General features: G+C 41.0%; 1 protein-coding gene across 13 annotated transcripts in view; it reads left to right on the forward strand.

The window, feature by feature from the left end:
• Positions 1 to 12,366, forward strand: part of ADD1 (adducin 1) — a 1,467,941-nt gene that overhangs the window by 801,725 nt on the left and 653,850 nt on the right. For 10 of the 13 annotated variants that reach the window (XM_044062916.1, XM_044062918.1, XM_044062905.1 and 7 more), the window contains one exon: positions 9,785 to 10,126. In XM_044062916.1, coding sequence (XP_043918851.1) covers positions 9,785 to 10,126 — 342 coding nt within the window. The remainder of the gene's footprint in view (positions 1 to 9,784; positions 10,127 to 12,366) is intronic. The other 3 variants (XM_044062910.1, XM_044062912.1, XM_044062914.1) reach the window with 1 other exon arrangement.

Genomic DNA, 12,366 nt, shown 5'->3' on the forward strand with positions numbered 1-12,366 from the left:
TTCCATGGTACTTAATTGTTGGACCTAGTACCTTCATCCTTTGGCTTTCCAGGTAACGGTACTGGGATTTGTGACATAGGAACTGCAGTGCTGGAGGAATCTATTGTTTTTCTCTTCAGACCCCAGTCCAGTCTGTCCAGATAGACGCTTCAGATTATGCACTGAGGGCCAGTGTTCATGGGAGTTTAATTGCAAGGCTTGTGGGATCCTCAGGACATGCCAAAGCTCCCAAATGTAAAAGAAATGTTGGCAGTGTTTCATGCCTTAAAAGCTTTTCACCACTTATGGACTCTGGGTCCTCTTCTAGTGGTCACAGGCAACACTACTGTGACATGGTAGCCAAACAGGCAAGGGGGTACAAGGTCGTACCCGCTTTGCCAATTGGCAGTGATGGTCTGGAAACTGGCTCTGTGGTATTCTGTCTTCAGGCCTCATACATTCCATCAGTGCAAAACACAGTGGCAGACAGACTAAGCAGATCCTGGTCAAACCATTAAGATCCATGTAGAGGTCTTCCAAGACTTAATCCAGATGTGGGGAGCACCTCATAGATGGTCGCCTCCTTTCAAAACAGATAACTGAAAAATTCTGTTCAAGACATTCTTGCAAGCATATTTGGAAGACAGACACCTTGTCATTCCCCTGGTTAGTAATGTTTCCTTTCCTGCAACTGTTCTCACTTGCCTCTTCTAATGTCTTCATACCTCTCTGTATAAAAATATGCTGCTATTCCTGTAGCATAACATCTCCATTATGGCTGCATCTTATCCATAAAGCTGTGTTAAGAATAATTCCATTTTTCCATCCATTTTTTAACATTGTAAACTGATCCTTGAACTAAATGTTGTAGCATATTCTTGCATCTGTCAATATGTGTGTGTATATACATTTGTCTGTGTGTGTGTTAGTGCTTTTTTTTAAGCATTTCTTTAGATTTGTATGTATATTTGTTCATTTCTTATGTGATCCTGCTCACCCGGGATGTGCCTGCAAATAGTTCATTTAGATTAATGCACTACCCCAGTAAACAAATAAATATAAAGAAATAAATTAAAATTCCTCCCTTTCCAGTAATTCCAAGGTATTTCTGAAGATTCAGAAATCATTACCAACCCCCTTTTGGCCCAAGCAAAGTTGAGTTCTCTTCTTTAATGGAACTGGCCAAGGGCAATTACCACAAGCTTCCTCACAGACTGGATCTGTACTTACAGCATCGGGGTGAATGGTACACCCCAACTGGGAGCAATTTCAGCTTGACAGCCTGTATGATTCTGTTACAATACCTTTTTGGCACTTGTTTCTTGAGGAGCTGCAGTAGGTATTTAAGGAGACAAGAAAACCTGCAACTAGAAAATATTAAGTTTACAAGTGGAAGAGGTTTTCTAGTTGGTGCCTAGCAAATAACAGTGGTCCCAATTGGGTTTCAACCCTGTAGTTTTGAAATATTTGTGTGGGCTACTTAAAGATGGTTTGTTATATAGTTCCATCATAGTGCATCTTGCTGCTATCTCAGCTTGTCTGCCCATGGATCCCACTTTAATATCTTTTTGTTTGCAGTTTACAAATGGTGTGTTGCATGTGCGACTCCCCTCAAAAGCAAATTCTGTTGGCGTGGATATCAACTGTGTTCTTGAAAAATTGACCTTACCTCCTTTTCAACCTGTGCCTTAGGCTGATTTACAGTCCATTACTCGAAAGACTATTTTACTCAGTGCTTTGACTTCTTAAAAGTGAGTCTCTAAGCTGCAAGGTCTCATGGTAGGCCAACTATATCTTAATTTTTTTTTTTTTTTTTTTTTTTTATATACAAGGACAGGGTTATATTATGTCTTATACATCATTTGTTTCTGAATTTACCTTGAATCAAGCCAGCAGTCTCCCAGTTTTCCAGTGAACATCTACTGTTACAGGTAAACAGGACTTGCACAGTTGTAGTTTGTATACATGCATGCCCATGTGTGCATGGGAGCGTATATATACACACACACACACACACACACACTTTCTCAAGCTCTCTGTTTGGGTGTGAGAAGTATAAACATAGCAGCAGTTGTCCTTTTTTAGGAGGGATAATTAACTCAAATGCTTTTGTAATTACAACATGTGGTGCAGGAATGGAAAATATAGTGTAATTTGGTGTATATGTAAACTAGTTTGAAGTCACAAACATAGGAGATGTAACACACTGGAGACACTTTAATTGCAGTTTAGTTACAGTGAAATGTAAAGTCAAAGTTCACTTCCATTTTAAATACAAAGTAGGGACGCTCTTTTGTTTAACACAGTTTTGGTCAGCTTACCCTTCCATTCTTTTTTTTTCTAGTCCAATTTTTTAAGTTTCAAAGGAACATGTCAATCTTTTCAGCTGACTGACGTGGTGTTGCGTCACAGGCTAAGCTGCAGTACAATACATAGGCACATCCACAGATAGGTCTGTGGTACCCCTTGAATGAATCCATAGGTGTTTCAGTGATTCTTCAGCTTCTTTTGGTCAGGCTTTGTCAAGAGTGTCTACTGTTGACCTTAAAATCTCTTTCCATTAGAGGTAAAAATCTCTAATCTTTATGGTTATAAGCCATACTTTTAACAGCTTTTTTTTTCAGGTGATTCACATTTGACTAGGCTATCATATGGTTTCACAACCATGATATATTGTCTGTGGATGCTACCATCAAGTTCTTAGCATAATACATATATTCACACCAGTTTTATATTCAAAACTGCCACTATGCCACAGTGGGCAGTAACTCATGTATAAAACTTTTTGTTGTGCTCTGAAGTTCGGAAGTCATCTCCATTAATATGAATAAACTGCCATATGAACTGATGTAAGGATTCCAAGTTGACAAGAAGAGGACATGAGGAAAACCTTACATAATCCACTAGAGGCCGATTATTCCATTTAAGCTGTGTTGCCCCCCCCCCCCCCCAAAAAAAAAAAAAGAAAAAATGTTGGTATGCTTATATAGATGTCAAAAGAGCTATCCAACGGAGTCTGAATAGAGTAGTGAGTCCTGTTAAAAATACTTGTTCAGACCTCCTGTCATTCTGGCCATATCTGTTCACTTGCCCTGCTACTAAATCACGAGGCGCTGTAATCCCTAACTGATTTTTTTTTCTTATATTTTGTACTTTATTTTATTTTACATTTGTTAACCGGGAAAGTCCGACTTGGAACGAGCCAATTTGCAGCGGAGGCCCGAGGAGAAATGCTCCAGACAATGACCATCCTTTACTTCTAAATTGGACAGGTAGTTTCTGGTTCACTCAACCATTTTGAGATCGGTTTTCATATCTCTTAATTTTGTTGGCATAGTATTTGTAGTCTTGCCAAAGTTCAAATAGCATCACACAGTACAACATACCACCTCAGGGTTTATTAATTCATAGAACTGAATCAGGCTGTAGAGGCAAAAATTTTGCTGTATATATTCATGGTGCCTTTCATCAACCAAGAAATTAACATTCGAGCTCTCCGTCATCCTACCGGTAGACTGTCTGCCATAGGCTTTCCTGTAGCAGAAGTCAGCCTAACAAGCCTGTTATCAACTAGCTGGACCCTACAAGATGATTGAATTTCCTGAAATGGGTTGCAAAAAATAGTGTTAGGAATAGAGCAAGAAAGATAATTTAGGGCTACGTATCAAGAACAGATGAACTTTATAGAAATTCAGTGTACATTTTGGGAGCCAGACAGGTATACAAAGGCAAATTCATTGAGTGTGATCATTACAAAGTATTCATTCTGAAAGCCACGTTAAGGATAATGGAGTTTACAGTTTTACGCATTATTGTTGGACCATGGAGTCTGACTGTATAACCAAGAGGGTCTCCCCTTACATGGATGACTTGCTCCCTATATAAAAAGTGCTTTGAAATTCACTGGAAGTGTCTTTTGGCAGTTTAAGTTTGTAGTACTGTTGCACATTGACATTTCCTTTGTCATGTCAACATGAATCAACGTTTTTGAAAGTTTGCATGTGATACTTGTAGGAGATCATTTCTGGAGAGCTGTTAGGTGAGTATATATTTTTTTACTTGATTATTTAATGTTTTAGGAGCAGCACAGTGGATAGCATTGTCCCCTCACATCAAGAGGTTCTCTGGTTTGATTCTTGGCTGTGATGCCTTCTTTCATAACCTAGTACCTACCTATGAACCTATCGGTCCAAGGGCCTACGTAAGAATAGCCAAAAAGGTTCCTTGGCTTACGTCACCCAAGAAAGTTATTTTCCTGTGCCACTGTCGAGCAGCGACACAAGTGATCCCCGGGGTGTATTTTCGATTTCCCATCCACTCATCAAGATTTTTCTTGAAGAGTGCTAATGAAGAACTTTGCTTGACATAGATGGGTAGCCTGTTCCAGAGTATGGGAAGTCTCTGGGACAGGAATCTATCCCTCCAGCATGTCCTGTTTGTTGTGGTGACAAGGTTTAGGCCCCTAGAGCATATTGCTCAGAGGGATCGGGATTTCTTTAGCTATAACATGTCCAACAGATCTGGGTTTGACATAGCTTTATATGTTAGGCAGAGATCACCTCGGAGTAGGCGATATGCTATGGTGTAAAGCTGGAGTTTTTTGAGACTGTCAGTATAGGGCATTTGTTTGAGGCCAGTAATCCTCTTTGTGAGGTACTTCTGTGGCCTTTCCAGCTGCTGCAGATGTCATATGAGGTACATTCCAAAAGGGGCGTTGTACTCTATAATGGGTCTAATGAGTGTCGAGTAGAGGGGAACAATGACCTCTTTTTTTCCTGGATGAGAACTCTTTTATGATGAGGTGTGCCATGTAGAAGGACTTCCTGACTACTGTGGCGATGTGACTATCAAAGGAGAGACTACTGTCCACCTGGGTCTCAAGGTCTGTTATCACACATTCTGTGTTAAGTAGATTGCTGCCTGTGTGGTAGTTCATGGGTACAGAGTTTTTACCAAAGGGGATGATATTGCACCTTTTGGCATTGAGCTTGAGGCCATGGCTCTGACACCAGGCTGTCTCAGCGAGGCTCTTCTGTAGGATGTCCACATCATTTGGGGGCTTGACTGCAAACTAGGAACCATAGTCATCTGCGAACTTCATTAGCCAGAGACCTTCTGTGTTAGCCTGTACTTCAGAGAAGTAGATACCAAACAGGAGAGGTCCCAGGACTGAACCCTGTGGTACTCCACTTGCCACTGGTTTGAAGTCAGATTTGGAGTCTGCAGCTTTTACAATGTGTGTTCTGTCAGTGAGCCAGTTGGCAACCCATCTTGTGAAGTAGGGATTAATACCTAGTTTAGTGAGTTTAGCTATAGTTTCCAGAATGGGGGATGGTGTCAAAAGCCTTGGCGAAGTCAAGATAGGCTGTGTGAACCACCTTACCCTCATCTACGGCTTTGGTGACTGCCTCAAAGAAGTCCATCGGGTTCAGAAGGCATGATCTGCCTTTCACAAACCTGAACTGGGTGGGATCCAGAGTTTGGAGGTTACCAGTGTCTTTGTTTGAGTTCCATGATGATATGTTCCATGGTCTTGCAGACCAGGCTCATCAGCTTAATAGGGTGATAGTTCCCAGGATCAGTGGTGGCTCTCCCTTTGTGGAGTGGGATAACTGTTGCTGTGCACCATTCAGTGGGCACAAAGCCTGATGTGAGGGTATTATTGAACATGGTACTTAGGTGGGGAGCCAGTTCGTTCTGAAGTTCATGTAAAACGCAGCCTGGGATGTTGTCCTGTCCCATGGATGCTCTGTTTTTGGCTTTACAGTGTGCAGCTTTTAGCTGCATAGTTGTGATTACAGGGACTCAACATTCTTCCTGTATAGATATGGGCCCTTTAGGGGGTGAGGGGGGGGGGGGGAAAGTTAGCACTGAACCTATCTGCCAGGATGTTGGCAATATCAGTTGGTTCAGTAATTTTCGTGCCTTTGTGCTGTAACTCAGAGCAGATCTGAGTGTTGCCATCGAGATTCTTGACATAGCTATAGAATGCTTTGTGGTTGTGCTTAGAATTAGTGGCAATTTTGTTTTCATAGCTAGCTTTGGAGGATTTTATAAGGGATCTCAGCTTCTTACTGAGGCTGACCAGGGAGCTGCTCCACTCATGGGATTTTTTTGCAACAGTTTCTTCCTTCTGTTGTACAGTTTGTTTATGGCAGGGGACCACCAGATTGGCTTCCTATTTTTGGAGGATAGCATCTTGGTTCTGTTTGGAATAGCACGATCCATGCACTCGTGTAAGTGCTTATAGAGTGCATATGTGTAGGATTCAGCAGTTGTAACTGTATTGTCCATATGCATGGGTGTCATGAAGTTCACCAGTTCTGTCTTAAGAAGCATGAAGTTGGTTTTGGAGAAATGTTTTACCATGGTTCCCTTAATGGGGGGTGAGGGTGGGATGTGGGTATCAAGGGTGATTAGCTTATGGTCTGATCGGACCAACGAGGAGTTGACTTCATGTGTGGAACCAGTCACTCATGTTGGTAATGACTAGGTCTAGGATATTGTTGCCGTTGGTGGGGATGTGGATAAGTTGATCCAGGGCATTGGAGTTTATGAATTCCAGAAAGCGTTGAGCTAAGGAGTTGGTACACAAGTAGTTTTCCCAGTTAAGGGTGGGGTAGTTGAAGTCTCCCATTATTAGGGTATTTGGTTGAACCCTAATATTTTTCAGTACATCAAGAAAAGAGGAGTGGGAATCCTGGGGCATGGTGGGTGATCTGTAGCAAGCTACAGTTTGGATTGCAGTTTTGCCTAGACTTAGTTGCACTTGGATAACCTCGGATGCATTATGCTGAGCAACTAGCGTGGAGATGTGGATATCCTTAATGAATATGTACACACTTCCGCCTTTGGTGTTTCGGTCCAGGTTACATGGCCAAAAAGTGTGGTATGAGTTTTAACCTGGTAGTGCAGGGGTACTTTCTAGAGCCTTGAATCAGGTCTCACTCACTGCACAGATATCGACGTTCTCCATTTTAAGGAATGCTTCAAGTGAGTGCATTTTGAGATTTAGACTTCTAGCATTGAGTAGCATTATCCTCCATTTTTGTTTGCCTGAATTTGTCATTTGAATGTTGCCTAAAAAAAGGCACTATAGGGATGGCAAGAGCCTTAGCCAGTATCCGGAATCCCAGCGGCGACAGATGCAGGCCATCTCTGGCAAAGCATCGTGGTCTGTTGACCATGTCCTCCCAAGCAGACAGATACTGGATCCCCTTAGAATGACACCAGAAGTTTAGCCAGTTATTGAAGTCAATCATTTTGTCCTTGTACTGCGGTATCATTCTGGGTGATGGCAGAATGCTACTCAGGGCTATGGTCATACCTGCCTGGGCTACAAGATCGGAGAGCTCTTACATGTCTCTTTTCATATAATCCATGGAGATACGTCTCAGGTCATTCACACCAACATGGACAATGACAGAGTCATATTTGTACTTGTTGTGGAGTGACCTAAGTGCATGAGTTATGTGGTGGATCCTGGCACCTGACAGGCAGCTGACAGTAACCTTCTTGTTTAGCCTGGTGAGTGGGACATCAGTGTGCCTGACTATAGAGTCACCTATGACTAGTGTGTTAGGTACGTTGTTTTGCCTTATTGGCTGTGGTAGAGTAGCACACTGAGTCTGTGGGCTTTGTGTCATTTGGGTTGTGCTGGGGATGGAGGTTGCTTGCGTTTCTGCTTTGGAGGTCTCTCTTGCTTATGTGTGGATTTTGGTGGTGTAGGTTTAGTGAGACTATGTAATGAGTGTGGTGTGGTGCAAATGTTTACCTTCTCTGCTTGACTGTCAAGTTCAGGCTTGGTTGGAGAGAAACCTCCAGTTTGGCAAGATAAGTGCATCTCTCACAGGTTGTAGTGTTGGGTGGTAGGAGGAGAGGGTTGTCTGTGTACATGAGGCAATTTCCACATTGCCTCAAGATGCCCAGATTCATGCCCAGATTCATCGGATAGGATAGAACACTGGGAGGTGACACTTGGACATGCCTGAATAAAAAAACTGTTTTCCTCTAGATAAGTGAAGAAAGTGTGTACAAGAGCTGTTTTTCTCTAGGTAATGAGGAAGGTTGAGTGCTATAGTAATTAGTAGCTTATTTAGTGCTTACAAGTGCTGAACACTAATAAGTAAATTTAAGTGCTAAAACTAAGAGTCTGTATCTGCACTAGAGTTACAGGACAGAAACAAGTGCAAATGCAGACTTTTCAAATCAGAAAGTTGAGAGAGATCGAAAAAGATTGCCCAAACGCCCGATAACTACAATTTCTGGGCCAGAACCGCTCCTTATGTGGCAGACAGGTTACCTAGTGCTTATCACTCCCACTGATGAGCTAGAAGGCTTCCCTCCCAACACAGAAAGGGTTGGGGGTCTCAGAAGCTTACATACAGTCCTGGATACAACATATCTGTATCTGGACTACACTAGTTACAGGAAAGGTAGGAAACAGGCTTACACAATTTTTTTCCTTACAGAAAAGTAGCTAAAACAGCAGTAAAAACAATTCACATGCAGTGGCAAGCTAGCACACTTGAGTTTGTAGCAATATTAGACCAAACACAGTTTAAAATGCAATTAAATTAAAAAGGACTAAAAGCAAGTGCAGAAGGACTTTATTAGGTAGAATGTGGTAAAGAGATGGGACTGGGGAGTGTCCCAGATCAAATCTACAGTGGGGGCGGACAACTGCAAAAGCCACCATATTTAAACTACGAGCCAGAAATAGGGAGGATGGGTGGGACAAAACGCTTTCAGCAGAGATCTGAAAAACTATAAGCAACAATTAACAGTACAAACTCTAAAATAAAATAAAAAAAATACTTAGCTCCGTAAAGTTCCAAATAGATTGAAAAGCAGTCTCTCAGAACACAGGTTCCAGCAATGAAATGCAGGCCGTTACTAACAGGTCTAATTTTATGCAAGTGATCCTTGAGTTACATAACGCACAAGCTGTAAAAAACAGTTATACCAACTGAAGACACAGCAGAAAATAGGGAGAGGTGGGGAAAACACTTTCAGCAGAGATCTGAAAAACTAAGCAACAATTAACCGTACAAACTCTAAAATCAAAAAAATATACTTACTCTGTATATTTCCAAATAGATTGAAAAGCAGTCTCTCAGAACCCAGGTTCCAGCAACCAGGACTCTTTTGGGAGTCTACATGTTCTCCCTGTGTTTGCATGTTTTTTTTCCAAGGGCTGCATTTTTCTCCCACTTTCCAAAGTCATGCAGTAGGTGGATTGGATGTTGTAAATTGTCCACAAGTGTGAGTGTGGGTTTGAGTGACCGTAGTAAGGCTAGCCACCCGGTGATTTGAACCTTGACTCTAAATGATTCACTGTTGAAGTGACACCCTGATCCCACGTGCAAAAATTGGAAAAGGGGTTGTGGATGGATTTAATGTTTTAGTACTACAGGTAAAGTCAAAACCGTCTCATACGATCTGTATTCCAATGTATGTGCTGATACTTTAACCAGATCTTTGCTGTTTTTTTTTTTTTTTTAATATATAGAGTTCACAGAGTCATTGACTGCTGATGATTTTATTGGTCCTTTTTCATTCTACAGTTGGAGCCTGTTTACATTTGTGTGACAGATTTTGCTAAGGTGTTAGTTGTCATCTGACTTATAGTTAGTCTACCTTGTCTAACCTTTTTTTGCACTATGGATGGTAATTCTGTCGTAGTCATTGTCTTTTCATGAAGCTGACAAAGAAAATTAGCTGTTAAGACCTTGTGAGTACTTGACAATGTGTTACTGTGCATGTATGTGCATTTTTCAAAAATGTTTTTAATTTCTTTTTTTAGGGTTACAGAACAGGCTATCCATACCAGTGCCCAGCCTTGAGAGAAAAAGCAAAGAAATACAGTGATGTTGAGATTCCTTGCAGTGCCATGGGCTATTCCTTTGTCAGTGATGACTCTGGTACTCGCTCCCCTCTTAGACACAGTTTTCAGAAACAGCAGAGAGAGAAGAGCAGATGGCTAAGCTCGGGGCGAGGAGATGATGCCTCTGAAGACGGACAGTATGATGGGAGCCCAAAGTCGAAGACTAAGGTGTGGACGAACATTACACACGATCACGTGAAACCCTTGCTGCAGTCTCTCTCGTCCGGTGTCTGCGTGCCAAGCTGTATTACCAACTGCTTGGTCTGTGCCTACCTTACTGTTCATAGTTAAATGATGTAGAGCAACTTGGGCAGCTGGCACTTGAAGGCTTCGGGACAGAGGGAGCACACAGTAGATCTAATCAGTGTGTCCTGCTTGTTTAGTTGGACTGAGCTTATTCTTACTAATGCTGCATTAGACCTAGTTTTGTGTGTAGTAGTTGTAGTCATAAAAACATTTAGAATTCACGTTCTCTTTTAACATCTTAAAAACTGCTTAAATATGTTCTTTAACACACTCCTCTCAATCTCCGCTACTCTTCTGAACTTTTGCTGACATTAAAGTAAACTGATCAAATTTAAATTGCAATTTTTTTGCAGATGGTCTTCTAGAATAGCTTTTATTAAAAGGCTTTTTCTAACCATTTTAGTACACTATTTGAAACAACCATTTATTGGCTACTTGTACTGAGATGAAATGTGTTTAAGTTTATTTTTTAGTAGAACATAGGTGGACCCTGTCTCTTTAAGCAGTTTTTGTCCTACTTTTGTGGAGCTTATTAACTTTATCTGTCCTTTTCTTGCTTATGTGTGTGCTACTGAAAATCCCAAAGTCTTTGAGTGTATGTTTCCAGCTGCCTTGTGCATGAACTGTTGCATGCCAGTAGATGGCCACGGTGACTAGCATCCCTCTGGTACCAGCTGGGTGTGGCATGACTGAAATGCAGCCTGGCTCATCAGCAGGCACTAACCGATAGATACTGCAATTAAATAGTGCTTTCTGTTTATAGTATTAAATAAGTATTACATTGTAAGGGACATTGACAGATCACGTTCAGGTGATAGCTGGCAGAACTCTAGAAATACATTTTTAGTTGATTACCAGGTAACGATCTGCAGATCACATTTTGATATCCATTTGAATTTCTGATATCCTTTTAACGATTGTGCCTTGAGTATTAAATGATTCATGTATTGATATTAATAGACAAGGAAGAAATAAGGGGCAGAGATTAGTACAGTCGCAAAATTGGAACTTGTAGTATTTAGGAACTTGACAAAACTTGGAAGTTCACCAAGTTCCACTGCACATCCAACAGTGTGAAGAGACAGAGCTGTGCTGATGCACAGTAAGGCTTTGTCATGCAATCCCTGATCGTTCCCAAGGTAGCATAATGAACTTGCAGTGCTGCGCTGCATATGTGGATGAGACAGTATAGTAACCTGTCTGATGTCCACACTGCAGTGCATCAAATAGGATAAGCAATGCAGTTTTACTTTATAACTACATTTTAGCACATATTGGAACTTGTAAGACTGAGAAGATTTATTTGTAAGAAATGTTCCTATACTGCAGTAAAAGCCCCAAGCATGTCACGTTATTTGTGTGATTGTACTCTTGATTACTTTAGAATGCTTCAGTAGCATATCACCATATAATTTATTTTTTTACTTGTTCTTCAGCCATTTGAAACCACACACTAGGTAAAAACAAAGGGTTAAGTAATGTGGCCTAAACAGCGTAGTGATTCAGCTACTATGACAAGCTTTATCAGATTTGACCCAGGCTGAGCCTGAAGTTGGTCAGTATTGATCAGTGCATTACTCTAGTAGGCAAATATAAATAAATGTAAATGTGAGCCGTCTGACTTGCATGAGAGACCATGTTCGAGTCTACTAGATAGACTCAGGATTGAGCAGCCTCTTGATTTCTCAGCAGTGATGTGGGCTCCAAGGTTAATGTTATTTATTATCATTAATAGTTATGTTAAGGTGTAGCATGATATCACCTATCACTCTTAGAGCTCCAGGCTATACTTCTAAAGTGCATTGTTTTACACAAATAGAGAATTAAGTTATGGACTACAGAAACACAGTGCATATGAAGACTACATACCTACTACAGCATGCCTTTGTACTTAGTGGGAGGTTATTGATGACTTTAAGCTGAAATAAAATAATTAATTTTCTTGACTGCACTTTAGCCATTATATGGTTGGTTTGTAAACAGTGCTTATATTTTTGTGAAGATTGTTGCAGATCTTGGTTCAGAAAGTCGTTTGCAGTAGATCCATCAAACAAGGCATATCTCTAATTGGAGACATTGTAACTGACATCAGATACCCTGCAGTTCTTTATGTTCATGCTCCTTGTCAGCACTCTACACACATCTAGGGAGCCTACAGAATTTTCAGTGGAGAGCCGTAGCTTGGTCTACAGTTTTTTCCCATGGTAGAGCAAAAACTGGCAGTTGTATTTCTCTTCCTTTTTATTTACTTTTGA

Source organism: Protopterus annectens, chromosome 2.part1 (genome assembly GCF_019279795.1).
Source record: "Protopterus annectens isolate FY-2018-M chromosome 2.part1, PAN1.0, whole genome shotgun sequence".
In the NCBI taxonomy this organism is placed as follows: Eukaryota; Metazoa; Chordata; order Ceratodontiformes; family Protopteridae; genus Protopterus; species Protopterus annectens.